General features: G+C 45.0%; 3 protein-coding genes across 4 annotated transcripts; 1 reads left to right on the forward strand and 2 right to left on the reverse strand.

The window, feature by feature from the left end:
* Window positions 1–3,966: 3,966 nt before the first annotated feature.
* Window positions 3,967–8,051, forward strand: LOC123063663 (uncharacterized). Its single transcript, XM_044487540.1, has 14 exons — window positions 3,967–4,176; window positions 4,770–4,903; window positions 4,992–5,106; window positions 5,208–5,351; window positions 5,459–5,563; window positions 6,105–6,188; window positions 6,478–6,593; window positions 6,676–6,777; window positions 6,859–6,972; window positions 7,075–7,131; window positions 7,223–7,289; window positions 7,371–7,424; window positions 7,556–7,630; window positions 7,737–8,051. Exons 2-14 carry the CDS (start codon window positions 4,875–4,877, stop codon window positions 7,887–7,889), a joined length of 1,215 nt encoding a protein of 404 aa, XP_044343475.1. The 5' UTR covers window positions 3,967–4,176; window positions 4,770–4,874; the 3' UTR covers window positions 7,890–8,051.
* A 109-nt stretch (window positions 8,052–8,160) lies between these two features.
* LOC123063664 (protein DEHYDRATION-INDUCED 19 homolog 5) lies at window positions 8,161–10,597 on the reverse strand. Of its 2 annotated transcripts, none has more exons than XM_044487542.1 (5): window positions 9,974–10,597; window positions 9,237–9,346; window positions 8,826–8,903; window positions 8,533–8,750; window positions 8,161–8,452 (listed from the first exon to the last, which is right to left on the reverse strand). In XM_044487542.1, the coding sequence occupies exons 1-5, from the start codon at window positions 10,149–10,151 to the stop codon at window positions 8,371–8,373; spliced, it is 666 nt and encodes a 221-aa protein (XP_044343477.1). In that variant the 5' UTR covers window positions 10,152–10,597; the 3' UTR covers window positions 8,161–8,370. The 2 variants fall into 2 exon arrangements, with proteins under 2 accessions (XP_044343477.1, XP_044343476.1); XM_044487541.1 differs by having other exon boundaries at window positions 9,237–9,349; window positions 9,974–10,485.
* Window positions 10,598–11,508: 911 nt separating this feature from the next.
* LOC123063662 (protein PIN-LIKES 2) lies at window positions 11,509–13,558 on the reverse strand. Its single transcript, XM_044487539.1, has 2 exons — window positions 13,366–13,558; window positions 11,509–13,206 (listed from the first exon to the last, which is right to left on the reverse strand). The coding sequence occupies exon 2, from the start codon at window positions 13,088–13,090 to the stop codon at window positions 11,744–11,746; it is 1,347 nt and encodes a 448-aa protein (XP_044343474.1). The 5' UTR covers window positions 13,091–13,206; window positions 13,366–13,558; the 3' UTR covers window positions 11,509–11,743.
* Window positions 13,559–16,778: the final 3,220 nt, after the last annotated feature.

The following is a 16,778-nucleotide window of genomic DNA, read 5'->3' on the forward strand; positions in this document are numbered from 1 at the left end:
TCAACATCTTCACCAGCACCATCCCCTCTCAAACCCTAGTTCATCTCTTATATTCAATTCTTGTCTCCAAGTCTAGGATTGGTACCCGTGGGTTGCTAGTAGTGTTAATTACCCCTTGTAGTTGATGCTAGTTGGTTTATTTGGTGGAAGATCATATGTTCAGATCCTATATGCATATTAATACCCCTATTATTATGAACATGAATATGCTTTGTGAGTAGTTACGTTTGTTCCTGAGGACATGGGAGAAGTCTTGCTATTAGTAGTCATGTGAATTTGGTATTCGTTCGATATTTTGATGAGATGTATGTTGTCTCTCCTCTAGTGGTGTTATGTGAACGTCGACTACATGACACTTCACCATTATTTGGGCCTAGAGGAAGGCATTGGGAAGTAATAAGTAGATGATGGGTTGCTAGAGTGATAGAAGCTTAAACCCTAGTTTATGCGTTGCTTCGTAAGGGGCTGATTTGGATCAACATGTTTCATGCTATGGTTAGGTTTACCTTAATAATTTTGTTGTAGTTGCGGATGCTTTCAATAGAGGTTAATCATAAGTGGGATGCTTGTCTAAGTAAGGACAGCACCCAAGCACCGGTCCACCCACATATCAGATTATCGAAGTACCGAACGAGAATCATATGATCGTGATGAAACCTAGCTTGACGATATTCCCATGTGTCCTTGGGAGCGCTTTTCTCTATATAACAGTTTGTCCAGGCTTGTCCTTTGCTACAAAAAGGATTGGGCCACCTTGCTCCACTCTATTTACTTTTGTTACTTGTTGCTCGTTACCAATTATCTTATCACAAAACTATCTGTTACCTATAATTTCAGTGCTTGCAGAGAACACCTTGCTGAAAACCGTTTATCATTTCCTTCTGCTCCTCGTTGGGTTCGACACTCTTACTTATCGAAAGGACTACGATAGATCCCCTATACTTGTGGGTCATCACACCATAGGACATCACCAATAATAAAACATGCAACTCAAACCAATCACGATCATCAAATAACCCATAGGACAAAACGGATCTACTCAAACATCATAGGATAGCCATACATCATTGGGAAATAATATATAGCATTGAGCACCATGTTTAAGTAGAGATTACAGCGGGTAAGAGAGAGGTTACACCGCTGCATAGAGGGGGGAAGAGTTGGTGATGATGGCGGTGTAGTTGTTGGTGAAGATTGCGGTGATGATGATGGCCCCCGGTGGCACTCCGGTGCCACCGGAAGCGAGGGGGAGAGAGCCCCCCTCATCCTTCTTCTTCCTTGACCTCCTCCCAAGATGGGATAAGGGTTTCCCCTCTGGTCCTTGGTCTCCATGGCGTGGGAGGGGCGAGAGCCCCTCCGAGATTGGATTTGTCTCCCTGTCTCTCTCTGTTTCTGCGTTCTCAGATTTTGCCCTTTCACCGTTTCTTTTATATCCGGAGATCCGTAACTCCGATTGGGCTGAAACTGTAACATGATCTTTATCCGGAAATTAGCTTTCTTGCGGCGAAAGAAGGGCTCCAACCGCCTTACGGGGTGGCCACGAGGGTCAGGGGCGCGCCCCCTGCCTCGTGTAGGGATGGCAATGGGTAGGGTATGGGCGGGTACGAACTTTTTGTGCCCAAACCCATACCCATATATTTTTTCTATACCCACCCATTTCAATATCCATGGGCACAAATTGGTACCCATGCCCATACCCATCGGGTATCTTATACCCAATGGGTATTCGATGGGTACAATATATAACATTGGCATAATAACTGTAAGACAAGAAAATGGCCTAAAACTAATGTTAGGTACTCGACCATCACCATCTGGTTTGCACTTACATCAAAATTTCACAATGACGATTGACACACAAATGTCTTAATCTCCATTGAAAAAACTCAAGTTTGTAAACTTGCAATGCTAATTACTTTAGGTTTACCCATATATTATAGGATTTAAATTTTTTATTAATATTTCTGGATATCCATTGGGTTACCCCTGGGTATAATTCCATACCCATACCCTACCCATGTATTTTGCGGGTATGGATACCCATTACCCATGGGTATGAAATGGTAGAAAGTCTTACCAATGCTCATTGTTTTCGGGTAGGATACCCGCGGGTACCCATACCCATGGGCAAAACTGCCATCTCTAGCCTCGTGCTTCCCTCGGGCACCGTCTCGCGTGGATTTTTCTTCCCAAAAATCATATATATTCCAAAAAAACCGTCAGTTTTTATCCCGTTTGGACTCCGTTTGATATGGATATTCTGCGAAACAAAAAACATGCAACAAACATGAACTGGCACTAGGCACTGGATCAATATGTTAGTCCCAAAAATAGTATAAAAAGTTGCCAAAAGTATATGAAAGTTGTAGAATATTGGCATGGAACAATCAAAAATTATAGATACGACGGAGACGTATCAGTAGGGCACAAGGGCGAAACCTTCATGTATCTATTAGCGAGTGTTGCCCGACATGGGAGAGTGCCATGTAACATACGCCATATAATTTTTTTGACTTTTGCCGAACATGATAACTTCTATATCTGACACCATATAGGGTTAGGTGTGGTTCACCCCATCCCATTAGAATGTTTTAGTTGACTCCCATACTGATAGTTCCACTCCACTGAGTAAGCAGACCGTACCGAGAACATACCATTTTTTGTATAACTCCAGGTAATGAAATCTGTCATATTATTTAATTGCATATCTATGACATTATCAAACATATATATGCCACTAATTTAGTGCATATCTTTGTCTCTGTTTTTATTCCTTAAAAATAATGAGAAACATGCATTGCACATGTAGATGGATGAGGTAGTGTAAATTACACACAAGCAAAACAGCGGAACCCTAATTGAATTGTTGGCCGTTTAGCAGACAACAGGAGTTAGTAAGTTCTTGTTTGGTAACAGCAAAAACTGGTTGATGATTTGTAAACAATTAAACCACATAGAACCCCCCCACCCCCTCCCACAAATCACTTCCCAATACAATCCATAGTAACTTCATGCGTTAAAACCTCTTTGAAAGGACAATTTGCTTTGCTTTTCTCATGGCATAGTGAAACAAGGAAAAGAAAATCACATACATGCCAAAACGATACAAAAAGGCCCCTCATTGGTCTAAACTAATGAACAAAGAAAGAGTACACGCAATTCTGTCTTATAAAACCCGGAAGAGAAGGAGTACTTCCTCCGTAAATTAATATAAGAGCGTTTAGAACACTAAAATAATGATCTAAATGCTCTTATATTAGTTTACAGAGGGAATACAAAGTAAGCAATACCACGACACCAGCAATACCAAGTGCACGTGTGTTAGTCAGGATCTGCTCTAAAACAATCCTAGCAATCGATGATATGTGCAACGCGCGGTGTTCAACTCCAAGAATCGATTGTTGTAGCTACACACCTTCACGATATTCCCCGTAATAAATAACGCGTATGTACTTCCCGTTGTGAAACGAGTGTAGTGTCATTTAGTTGCGTATAAGATCGAGTTCATGTCTGCGTTTATGAGCGTGCGCGGCTGCGCTGTGTTTCGCAAAAGGAAAGGTAACGGAAGCAATGTCCAAAAATCTGGTAATGTATTGCTCAATATCTCCTCTAATAACCGTTACGGGGTTATTTAATTGCATGTCTCTGACATCAATAAGCATATACATGCCACTAATTTAGTGCAAATCTTTTTTGTTCTCTATTTTTTTCTTAAACAAAAAATAATGAAGAAGCATGCATCGCACGTGTGCTCGCATGGAGGAGGTATGCATAAATTACGCGCAAGCAAAACGGCGGAACCCTAATTGATTGGTCGGGCGTTGGTAAATATATTTTGTTTGGTAACATAAACAGGAAAAAAACCGGCAGGTCTGGCTGTTGGGGCCCACCCGGCAGCGACCACCGGGGCCAGCGAATCGCGCGCACCAGAAGATTTGGCCGGCCGGCCTCCCACCCGTCCTCCCCTCTCCCCCCTTCTTCAATCCCAATCTCTGCCCGCCCTCGCCGTCGCCATCCCCTCTCCGCCCCCTCCCACGCGCGCGCGCCGCGGCACCGCCCCCCGCCTCCGCCGCACGCGCGCGCGCGCGCCCCCGACCCCCGCCCGCAGCCGGACGCGCCGGACGCCGCCGGACGCGCCGGAGCCGGATCGGCCCTCCGCGCGCGGCGCTGCAACAGGTATGCCGATCCTCGCACGGGGCTGCTTCGATTTACTCGATCAGCTTCCCCTTTCCGATTCATTATCATCGCTAGAGCCCCAGTGCTAGATAGATAGATTGGTTCTTCATACCATATATACCATCCAAAGGCCGGGTTTTCCCCTACGTTTTCTCCCGCTAGGCAGGAGCAGGACGAATTGATTCGCGTGGCTAATCCTAGCAGCACCACTACTCCTAGGTTGAAAGTTCAGTTCGGAGTTGGAACATCTTTAATGAATCCTGCACTTCAATTTCCCACATGGACATGGGCATGGCCATGCCAAATTTCCAATCTTTACTACGTACCACGCTAACCAGCAAGTGCTGCATCAGAATTAGGAAACCAACCAGTAACCGGCTAACAGCTGCATCAAAATCAGGCAAGTGTGTATAATTGGCAGCGACTGGTAGCTACGGCATCTGAGGTAGGGAAGCGTGTGTAATTGGCAGCGAGTAATGACTAGTACAGTAGTACTAGTAAATACTAAAGCATATGAAACTCCAGCGTGGATATGTCGTTTCATAACTACAGCCGCCTGATTCTGATGCAAACATGGGCTGTGTGTATTTCAGGTCTGCTTTCCGGGTTGGCACCATCATTATGTTCTTGTCGAGCAATGTGTAGCAGTTGCCGCTCGCAAGACTCGATCGCCCGTTCCCGCACTGGTGTACTAGGCGATGGCAAAACTCCCGATAGTTGGTCGCAGGTTCACATGCCTTTTCCTTCTCCTCTTGGTCATCTGCTTTTAATTATGCTGCCCTGTTTCCTTAACCCTAAACTTGGTGCCCCTGCAGTGTGCATAGTAGCAGGAAACCCAACGAGAGCATGAGGCTTGTCGTCGTGACCATCATCGGGGTGGTCTTTGGTTTCTTCATCGGGATCTCCTTCCCAACAGTCAGCATAACAAAGGTATACATTCACATGCCTCTATTATCAACGTAGTGCTGCAGCAAGTGCATGGATGCAGACCGCATCTCAAGAATGTTGACTCTTTCGAACATGCTTTGCAGCTTCACTTCCCTTCTAGCATTGTTTCCTACATAGAGGACAAGAACTCTGGACTCACAGCTCAGGCTATACTGAACCATGCCTGGATTTCTGCTAGAAACGCAAGGGGAAATACTTCTGAATCTAGTTCAAACACTACCATGAAGGTAACTTGCCGTTATTCTTCTATACTCCAACTCTGTTTCTACATCTTTTATTAAAAGTATATGTACAATTCATATCCTAACTTTTTGATCTTTCTTGATAATTGTAGATATATGTACCAACAAACCCCAGGGGTGCAGAGATGCTGGCACCTGGCATCATTGCATCAGAGTCTGATTTCAATGCTCACAGACTATGGGGAGACCCGGCTGAGGTAGCTATTCTTTTCTCCATCCACCTGGATGGATGTATTTCACCTCAAGGGATGCCTTTCCTTCTTTCTTTTCCACCTTATATGCTGTATTCCGCCTCAAAGAGAATATTGTGTTCCTTTCTTTCTCCACTAGATGTGCTATAATATTCCACCTCAAAAAGCTGACTATGATGTATTCTGCCTATGACATTGTTCTCAAATAATCAGCAAAAGGCTTGCTCTTGTCATCTGATACATTGTTATGCCTGTCTATTGTTGTCACATAATTTCGAAGTGATTGTTCTTGCACAATTGACGCACACTGTTGTGCACTGGCATTTCTGTGGGCTCCTTTGAATTACATATATAATGTTCTGACCTGTGGTATGTCCTGCATTTTTTTTGCTGATTTTATGCCCAGAATTTGCATTTTGGCGTTCATGTTTCATAAAGTTTATAAATGTAAATCTTAATCTCTGCACTCTGGCATTTATGGTGCATCAAAGTTAACCTCAGTGTTCGAGTTAACCCTCACAAAATTTGCTTGACTTTGAATTTGCAGGACCTACCCTTCAAGCCAAAGTACCTTGTTACTTTCACTGTTGGAATTGCACAGAAGGACAACATAAATAGAGCAGTCCAGAAGGTAATTCTTTTTATACATTTATAATATGTCAATTATCTGAGTGTCCCAGGTTACCTTTTTTACTTCCACTGTTTTCTGGGCATTGTTTTGTCGTGTTGCACTGTTTCCTTTCGCAATACCTTTCTTGGCATTTTTTACTTTCACTTTACTTCCACTGTTTCCTTTCTTAGTACCTTGTTACAGGGCATTGTTTTGTTGTGTATCTTTACTTTTTATCCATTAATTTACAAATACAATGATATTGTAACTTGGTTATCTGCCTAATTGTTTGAGCTCTTGGTTCTTGCAGTTTTCTGATGACTTTGCTATCCTGTTATTTCACTATGATGGCCATGTGACTGAATGGGAGGAATTTGAGTGGTCAAAACGAGCAATTCATGTTAGTGTTCTGAAACAAGCGAAATGGTATGCCCTGATGCTCTTGTATTTTCTTAAATTTGTAATCTGAACAGCGAATCTTGAAGTTGACTAATTTCTTGACCTCTAGGTGGTATGCTAAAAGATTCTTGCATCCTGATATCGTGGCACCTTATGAGTACATATTTATCTGGGATGAGGACCTTGGAGTCGATCATTTCAATGGAGAGGAGTATGCTTTCAGTCCTCACTTAGCATAACACATTGTTCTGTTGGAGCGTTAGGTGACTTGCTAACATGATTTACATTGCAGGTATATCAAACTTGTCAAGAAATATCAACTGGAAATCTCACAACCTGGTTTGGAGCCGGATAAGGGATTGACATGGCAGATGACCAAAAGAAGAGGGGATCGTGAGGTTCACAAGTAAGTTGATGAACTCTCGTCTGCCCTTCTGAGATACACAAATTTGTTTCTTTTTATTATCTCATCTCATACCATACCTCGTTGGTGGTTTGGTTTTAACAGGGATACTGAGGAGAGACCTGGCTGGTGCACGGATCCTCATCTTCCACCATGTGCTGCGTATGTATTTCTGCCTTCGCAGCTGACTTGTGTTACTTTGGTTGATGATATATGTGGAAAAAGGGCCTAACTGTGTATGTTTGATGTGCAGTTTTGTTGAAATTATGGCTCCAGTCTTCTCCAGAGATGCATGGAGATGTGTATGGCATATGATTCAGGTATAACATCGTCTGTCATCTTCTTTCCTCTGTCTGTTCACTTCAATACCTCGTGTGCCTGATATCTGCTCGTCGTTGCAGAATGACTTGGTTCATGGATGGGGTCTTGATTTTGCTCTGAGGAAATGTGTGGAGGTATGAACCACACACCCTTGTCAAACATTGATATATTTCTGACTACTTCCATCGATAACACTATTAGTCATTTAAATAGCTCTCGACCATCTTATCTCTATGTCTACGACTAACGTATTTACTCTTTGCAGCCTGCTCATGAGAAAATCGGTGTCGTCGACTCCCAGTGGATCGTGCACCAAGTGGTTCCTTCTCTTGGGAACCAGGTAAGAAGAATCATAAAAGCATATCTTTTGAGCACAAGGCCCCATCATAGAACATCAAAACCTAGCACTTACTACCAAACTCATTCCTGCTTTCGAAAACTCACAGGGACAGGTGGAGAACGGGAAGGCGCCATGGGAAGGGGTGCGGGAGCGCTGCCGGAAAGAGTGGGGGATCTTCCAGACGAGGATCGCGGAGGCCGACAAGGCGTATTACGAGATGATGGGCGTCACCCCCCCCAACGTAACATTTGTCCACTAGGCCGTCATATACATCACAGCTGTTAATCCTCCCTGTCCCCCTTTTTTGTCATCTCTAGAGCCCTTATTGTAGTGAGCTTAGGTGAATGGTGATGTTATTGATGATACGTGTAGAGCATACACAGATATCATACCATATCAGATTAATTTTGTTACCTCCCTTTTTGCTCTGTATATGCTTCTCCCATTTTACTCTATTCGTTTCCTCGAATTGTATTTTGAACTGAAATTATTTGACGTCGCAAGCAAATGAAAATCAGCTCGGGAAAATCTCAATGGAACACTGATTGATGTTCATGTTAATCCTCTCAGTACATACACCAAAGAAGCACATTAACTTTTTTTATGAAAAAGAGTAAATTATAACAAAGAAATAACTGCAAAGTATGCAAATGTTGTATTGATAGATGGATAGCCAAGGCTATATAGTACATCTGGACCATAAAACACAGGCTTAGAACATAATTAGAGCTTATAGTAAACTAAAGAATGGTCGATGTGATAATCTCCCTAAGGAACTCAATCCTCTGCAGCCTCTCCTCCAGCTCCAGCTGGCTCACAGGCCTGAAAACAAAAGGCACCACCATTGCTGAGCTTAGCCACAGCAAATCTCTGAAAAAACAGGCAACCGTCATCTTCCTCACCTCTGGGCATCCGCCGGATGAGCGCTGCTCGGGCCGTGGCGTAGTCCCGGCTCGGTTTCGGTTTGGTCTCCGCTGCCGCAGATGAACTGGGAGAGCAGCGGGTCAGGCTCAGGGTCCTGGCATGGCCTGCTACTCATCATGTAGGGGTTCACATCATATGCAGGTGGTGATGCCGCTGCTGGCCATGGTGAGCTGCTGGGCCTCGAAGGCTTCCTCCTCTGCCATGATCTCAGATGAGTTTTTGGGGCCTGGAATGGTGTCGAGTCTGAAGTAGGAAGGAGTTGGGATAGTACCTTGAGAAGATGGGGGTGTTGGAATCTGAAATGCGCGGACATGTCCTTCCCCAGATTCTCGGCGCATATCGGGCAAACCTGAAGGTCATCGGGTAAACCCCCATTAGTGATTCAGCATCGTAGAGAGAAAATCATGATATCAAACTGTTATCATGGAATCAATCCACTCTGTTTTATTGTTATATCAAGAGCTATATAATCCGTTTGGGATTCTATAAACAAACATTCAATACTAGCATACTAGGATCTCCAGATTGCACCCTTATTCACACAAAAGAGTCTTATGATTGTAAGTGCATTTCCAGCATGAACAGCTTATTGGCTCAAGCCTATGTTTGATCAAAACTGTAGTATTTCAAGCAAGCAATTGCAGATAGAAGGCAAAAGGGAAAAAAAGAGAGACTCTCTTACAGCATTTCTGGTGTCAAAGCAGTGTTCCTCCTGCAGATGGCTGGAGATGAAGGGCATTTCGACCTCGATGTAACAGAAAGGGCAAGGGAAGTACTCCCACAGTTCACCATCTTCTGAGTAACATCAACAAAAAAATAAAATCAGCTCATGTGCTGCTGTAAGCAAATCGAATCCAATCCAATCTGATCTAATCTAACCCTTCTGTCGTAGAGTAATTTTTTGTTAAAAGGTGCAGTCAACTTCTCAATCTCACGACGTGGAAACTTTTTCATGAGCTAGAATGACTAAAGCACCCAACTTTAGATCGTTCTCTTGTATGCCAAGAAAGCGAGAAGCAAGAAAGAAATGTTATTTTTCCTTGTTACGTCTGATCAAGACATGACCAAAAGCAAGGCTCCAAGTTGATTTTTTTGCAGGCAACCACGAAAACAGAAGTAACAGAAAACAAAATCTGAAAAAAGGCCAGGAAAGATTCAACAGCAACTATAGCTGCACTCCTGATAAACAGGAAAGAAAATGCAAGAACCTGTCACAGGGCAACAGGAACCAGCAAGAACAAGTTTCTTCTCAAGAGAAAGCAGGAATGAATGGACCCAATAAACCATGAAGAAACCAAGGATGAGATCAGAAACCAAACGGCAACGCGTCGCCTCATAACGAAACGGCGCACGGGTGTTCTCAGAGTGAAATGAAACCAAACAACAGTTAGTAGGAACAGAGAGCAAGGAACAACATACCTGGTGGAGGAGGAGGTGGAGCATAATAGGGCTGGTGCCTGCCTTGGGGGAGGAAGCCATAGCTGTAGGAGGCCTCTGCATCCACCTCCATGGCTGCGCTGCACCGCTGCTCCTCCTCTTTACTCTTCTCCTCGGCAGGAAGAGGAGGAGACGGGTCACTGTAACTGACACAGCACATCCAAACAAGTGATCACAGAGGAATTGGAGGTTTGAGGTGGATCACAACTCCTCGGCCGCGGATGCCGACTTATATACGGCTCTCGGGGACTCTGCCTTCTCTGTCCACATGATTAAATTTTCCTCTGTTGTTGGTGACTCAAAAGTAGGAGCAGGGGGAAAAGGAGGCAAAAGGAGGATGCATAAAGAGACAACATGGATTTTCAGGCTCGTGTGCGGCACAAGGAATTCTTTTCGCCGACGGAAATTGGAACTAGGAATTTCGTAGTATGGTATATAGTTATGTTGCTGGTATGAGTTGAGGGAAAACCCTGTTTCCTAGAAGTTGTAAGCATATCACTGCCTTGGCATCTGAAGGGGTACCTTGAACTTAAATAAATTTGCATTTGCTTGCTCACTAACCAAGTTATTGCATGAATTGTACTTGCACTTGTCTCCCACATGGCCAAAGCGCGACACGTCGCTTCGCGCGGAAATTAACTTCTCCACCAAAGTAGCAAGATACCACCCGTGGAAGCTCGCAAATCGCACGATCTCGTTCTTCGGGAAAACCTGGTCACCATTCTCCAAGATCGTCGATGATAGGTTAGCGAGTAAACAAGGAAAGCAAAGGAGTTGTTTTTGCCACTCCACTCTCTGCAAACATGTAAAGAAAATACTAGTGGTAATGCTGGTGCACACAGTGCCTTGGGGGTTAGCTTTCCAGTCAGCAATCCAACCTGAAAGCAATGTGTGGATTGTAATTCAACGGCATGTCTGGATCTGAGGATAAAGTGGCCAGCCCAGACCTGCAGAAAGAAAATCGAAAGTGGCCACTCAATTCAGTTGATGACAGTGATGCATATGTTAGTGCCATGCCTTTTTGTTCTTCCCCTTGCAAGTAGAAGTAGAAAGTTGCATGGAGTTGCTGGACACCTTTATTTACCTCAAGAAAAATTGAAAGTTTTGCCCAATTTGTGGTTCTTTATTGGCTCACTTTTCACCATTCTGGCATGCCTGATTGTCTTTGCTCTGTTCTCCAGATCTCTCCAGGAACTACCTATCAGCAATTTTTGTTTCATTCATATACTTTGTACAATGGACATAATTTAAGGTCATTACTTCGACTTCAATTTGATAAACAAAACTGATTTTTTCACCCTCTCTCAAGAAATTATACAAAATAGTTTATCTGCTTTCTGGCCATTGCACCATGATCACATTGAGTGATTTAACAGAAATCTAGATGCTACTCAAATGTATCACATTGCTGTTGACCACCAGACATTTGCACTTCATGATCAGACAAACAATGTATTGACAACTTGTGTTGTTCTACAAAGTTGTCAATGGCAGCCAATAAGTGCAATATTGCAATAAGATCAAAAACATGTACACCAGCAATATATCAACAATAATTAACGACAAAAACCGTATCTCCTGTTCTTGAATAATAATACATGTGACAGAAATAACAAATCACTAGCAAATTATGAATACACTTCTTAACCACAAGGAGGCATGGCTGAGAATCCATTCAAGCACTCCTTTTCTTGGGAATCACTTCCCATGATGACTGCTATAACCCGGTTTTGCAAGGCCGGCAATCATCTTTCAGATGTACGACAACAGCTTGAAATATACGACCAGGTAGATGGAAAGAGAGAACACCGCACAGATGTGCTGCCAGAAGAGGAGCGCGGATGCTTCCTTAACGCTGTAACCCCTCAGGCTTGCGATGGCGCCGAGCAGGATGGCACTGGGGGTGGAGTATTGCAGTGAGAGCACAAACCGGTACATCTGGTCGTTCTCGACGAGCAGATGCAACCTGTCTGCTAGCATCACAATGCCGATGCCAATGCAGGGGAGTATCAGGAGCCTTGCGACGGTTATACCGACGATAGTCCGCATACCCAGTGCGTTGTCATTTGGGCCTTCTGCGAGCATGCCTCCGAGAATCAACATCACTGAGGGAACCACGGCAGCAGCCAGGATCTCCAAACTGTCGGTGAAGAACGAGAGCGGCGCATCAGCCCCAAACACGAAAGCCTTGAGCACGGGGACCATGCCGATGATGATGGCCAGCAAGGAGGCGATGGTCGGCGGTTGAAGGACATGCTGAATCGGAGTCTTCTCAGCGACAACCCTCATCCTCCTGACCACTTTGGGCTCCACCAAGCACCGGAGCGACTTTGGGCTGCTAGGCCCGGCGCCGGAGATCCCCCCCTCCTCGGTGAAATCGATGTCGGGGAAGGTGTTCTGTGAGGAGCCCGAGATGCTGGCGAAGATCCTGGCGATGAAGGGCGTCTTGGAGTGCTCCGTCTCCTTGTCGGCCATCCCGGGCCACTCGGCCTCCTGGAGCAGGGGGCGGCTGAAGTTGCTGAGCTGCGGCTCCTCCTCGATCTCGTTGCCCTCGCCGACGATCTCGTAGTACTGCATGGGGGGCTCCATCATGTGGTAGACGAGGGTGTAGACGAGGAGGACGGCGACCCACTGCGCGAAGGAGACGTAGGCGATGCCCTCGCGGTGGCAGCCGGGGCCGAAGGGGTGGTCGGCGGTGTGGCAGACGGAGCCGATGATGGCGATGGGGAGGTTGCCCGTGTTGCCGAAGCCCGTCATGATGACGGTGAAGCGGAAGAACTGGTGCGGCGGGCGGCAGACGAGGGCGACGGCGTAGCCGAGCGCGCAGCCGACGGCGGTGGCGATGAGGACGTTGACGGGGATGAACCACCAGTGGAGCACGTTGTGGAGCGTGACGGACTGGCCGAGGTGCACGAAGATGAGGCAGGGCAGGAAGAGCGCGAAGACGAGCTTGCTGAGCAGCTTGAAGGTGGCCTTGGGCACCACCTGCGCCCGCGGGTGCGCGAGGAGGAGCCCGATCACCGTCAGGCACAGCAGCTTCAGCAGCGGCGTCACCGCCGACACCCAGTCCCCGCCCTGCACCGCCACCTGCGGGTCCATCGCCGTCCTCCGCCGCTAAAAGCCGGCGCCTTTCTGTGAATAATCAAGATTATCGTCCCGCCGATCCCCTTTTCGCCTGTCCGGCCAATCGGCTCCGACAAAAAGATTGAACCAGTCTGCACGCCGAGAAATTAAAGTACGAGGATTCAGCGAGCGAACGGGGATGTCGGACTGGATTCAGATTCACGGGGATACACGGAACGAAATCAAATCTTGAGCATACATGGAGCCTATATGGATCCAAGAAGAGGTACGGAATCAAGCGACGGGATTACCAGTGGCTGGTTGTCCGCCGCCGAGAGGAGTCCCGTCGCCGCCGCGTTACTCCGGCCGGATGGGATGGGATCGATCGATCTCGTCTCGGGCTGTGGTGATGTGATGGGGGATTGGTGGATGCGGTGGCTGTTCTTGGCCACGTGGGATTTCTGATAAACTTGGCCGTGGCGGGGCCCGGGTGTCATTGTCCGTCAGATGGCGATGCGATCTCGTGATTAATTGGGTTTTCTAAATTGTACTTCTAGTACTACTAAAATTTTGATTTTAAAATTGCTATTTTGTACTGGTATATGTAACGAGGCACGTGAATGGATCTCATGAGAGGAGGGCAGCATTGTCAGCATGTGCGATGCCATCACACCACTGATTTCTTTGCCATTGATATATGTCATTGGATTCCATGACACAAAGCAAAAATAAACCAATGATAATTAAATGGCTAACGCTAAGAAATCAGTCGTTCCCCTTCCCTTTTCCCGAGTTGTGGAACACCAACATCCACGCCCACCGGCGCATAACCCCAGCACCGCCATATGCTGCCGCGACGGCCGCGCCATCGGCGATGCTCCTAAAGTGCCCGGCAACCTCTGCAACGGAGACGATGTTGCAACCCTTGGTGAACTCACGCCGTCGGCACGGCCACCCATTGCAACACGGTGAGCACGACATCAATGATGTCGCAGACGAGCACTCTACAACACCGGGGATGTTTTGATGCCGCTTATCGCAACAACGGTGATGTTGTGGCCCATGAGCTCACAAACATCATTGATGGTGTGAGCACATTGAGGCACGGACGTTGTTGCGGGTGGTCAACATTGCCCCCCCCCCCCTCCCTCCTTGTATTTGCAGCAATGGGTACTGCAACAACGGGTAGAGATGGAGCGGCGGGTGATGCCTTGCCCCTATGGTTTGGAACACGCTGGTTGTTGCAGCGGGGGATGCCTCATGAGGTGGTCGGCGTTGCCCCCTCTCGATTGTAGCAATAGTGGATAGGTGGTCGATGTCGGGGAGACCTTTCTTGGTGTCACGGAGGCGGGAGGGAGGGGCGAGAAGTAGATACAAAACCCTATTATATTGCACGACCTCTCGCTTGGTTTGAATGTAGATCACATCGGTCGAACTTCGTAGGGTGAGGGCCGGCTTTTCTGGAACACCACAACTGAAAACACAATTTGGTAGAAAGATTAAATAACTAAAAAAACTCAATCGCTTAGGGATGGAGAACAATGAATAGGGGAATATAAGTGTGTTGGCAACAACATAAATAACTTTATACACAGCTATATTGCTCGTCTGCATGTCAAAATTATCAAAGGTACAAAGAAATTTTTCCTAGAGAGTTAACCATATCCGAAAGGATCAATTCCTATGTACCATACAAGTGTAAAAAGTAATACATTCAAACGTTTTTTGGTGGGTTCATTAACGAAGTCGAAAGAGGGTCTAAGATTTTCTAGAAGAGATCATACAATTCTGACAAATTCCTTTGACAGCTCCCACACATTTTTGTTTTTTACTAGGTATTTCCTAGGCGTTGCTATGTGGTATAAATGTTTAACTGTCCATATCCATAATTTACCTGTCCGTGTTATATGATTGTGTAAATAAATGTTTACCAAATTCTGCCTGTGATTTGATTTTGTAATAACTTATTGACTTGCCAAAGAAAATATACTTTATTTGATATAAGTCAATAAAAGATGAGACAATGAAGTCAGTTTTCAAGAAATGCTCATCAGGAAATATATGAAATGTTGGACGGAGCACTCCATCTAGCAAGAAAGAACACTATTCTTTTTAGTAAGTATATAAGTGTAAAGATGTTTCCATTTTTGATAAAATCAAGTAAAAATTAGCCTCTCTTTCAAAAAAATAAAGTACTCCCTCCGACCCAAATTAATTGATGCAACCTCTATACAACATCCGATGTATTAATTCCAAATTTCTGAACTTATTTCCCCTGACCATCCAAAGGTTTCTCTTTTATTCCAATCGCCAAAAAAATTAGTCATATATACATGTGGTCATGTTCTACTCTCTCTGCATCCAAGGAGCAATTAGAACCTTACATCCATGTACACATCATGATTCCCATGGCTTGTGTGCCACCAAACACCTGCAGACAACCACACGAAAACTTTCAACATATTCTAATAAACAAAAATCAGCTCATGACAGTGATGTGCATTGACATCTGCCAGTGACCTACTTGTTCCTCCTTTCTCTTGCAAGCAAAAATCAAGTTGCATGGAGCTGCTGGACACCTTTATGCTAACAAACAAATATTTGACCAAACTTTATGTCATTCTTGTTCCACAGACCTGTCCATCCTCCTGCATGGCTTCTATGGCTGTAATACCACTGCATGCACTTCAGACTAGTTTCAGTACACTATGCTTTCGAGTAGGATTAGCTCCAGCCATGCACTAGCCAACAGTACCACAGCAATTAATTTGGTCACAGGTCATCATGAAGCTCAATGCACACCAAGCAAAACCCACATCGGGTTTAATTAGTTTATAATGCAAATTAGCAAAGCTGTCTCAGGTGGCAGAGAAAGCAAAGCATGGATGGGTTCAGAATTAGTTTAGTGCAGAGCAAAATCGCCTCTCTGATCCAATCAGGAGCTAGGCCTTGTTCTCACCCACAAAAAAGTTTCTCCAGTCACCCGTGACAGGGAGAGCACGGATGTGGATGGATGGGTTTGGTTACAAGAAATAACCACTCAACCTACGTACCTACCTACCTAATTAGCCGACCATGCTAATGCTATTGCTGTCCCATTAGATTCTCATCATCACATCTTGTCTGTCTGTCCTAAGCAACGTCCTGACCTAACAACACTGTTCCCTCTTACCTATACAAGGCACTCCCCTAGGCTAGGATGCTAGCTGGTTCCTGCTTTATTAACTTTTGACCAAAATAATGCATCTCCTGGCAGGTTGGTTAACCTTGATTTGGGTGATGTGAAGGCCATGCTAATAATAATGGTAGTTATTGCTTGTAAAATTCCTCTGCCTATATATGTTTGGAAGAGGTCTGATTAACCATGTTAAGGAGTATTAGTATTGGTCTTTCCTAACAAACCACTCCTGATTTATTACTAAAATTGCTTCAGAACTCCCTAAAAAAATAGTACCTTTTTACATAGTTAATGTCATCATTCCTGCCCTGATTAATGTGAGTAAGCTCATGTGCATCAAGGAAATGATTTTCTTCTTCATATATCTTAGGTAGATCTGATCTTTCTTTTTTTTTATCTACAGCACAAGAAGGAAAGAAATCCAAACTTCAAAAGTTAGCATCGAGAGAAAGTGCCTCTTGTTTTCCTTGAGAATTTGGAACATAATTGAGTGTGCTGGAGAGGAGTCGGCTCAGCCTTTTCTTTTTTTCTTGACAACATGTAGGA

This window comes from Triticum aestivum, chromosome 3A (genome assembly GCF_018294505.1).
Source record: "Triticum aestivum cultivar Chinese Spring chromosome 3A, IWGSC CS RefSeq v2.1, whole genome shotgun sequence".
NCBI classification, from domain to species: Eukaryota; Viridiplantae; Streptophyta; class Magnoliopsida; order Poales; family Poaceae; genus Triticum; species Triticum aestivum.

Bases quoted from the DNA above. Each gene is read 5' to 3' on its own strand.
- LOC123063664 (XM_044487541.1), bottom strand. From the start codon at position 10,151: ATGTGCTGTGTCAGTTACAGTGACCCGTCTCCTCCTCTTCCTGCCGAG. The intron at 9,350-9,973 runs GTATGTTGTTCC...GATGTTACTCAG, and splicing joins TCCACCTCCTCCTCCACCAG to AAGATGGTGAACTGTGGGAG. The intron at 8,904-9,236 runs GTAAGAGAGTCT...GATGACCTTCAG, and splicing joins GCTTTGACACCAGAAATGCT to GTTTGCCCGATATGCGCCGA.
- LOC123063662 (XM_044487539.1), bottom strand. From the start codon at position 13,090: ATGGACCCGCAGGTGGCGGTGCAGGGCGGGGACTGGGTGTCGGCGGTG.
- LOC123063663 (XM_044487540.1), top strand. From the start codon at position 4,875: ATGGCAAAACTCCCGATAGTTGGTCGCAG. The intron at 6,778-6,858 runs GTATGCTTTCAG...TTTACATTGCAG, and splicing joins GATCATTTCAATGGAGAGGA to GTATATCAAACTTGTCAAGA. The intron at 7,290-7,370 runs GTATAACATCGT...TCGTCGTTGCAG, and splicing joins GTGTATGGCATATGATTCAG to AATGACTTGGTTCATGGATG.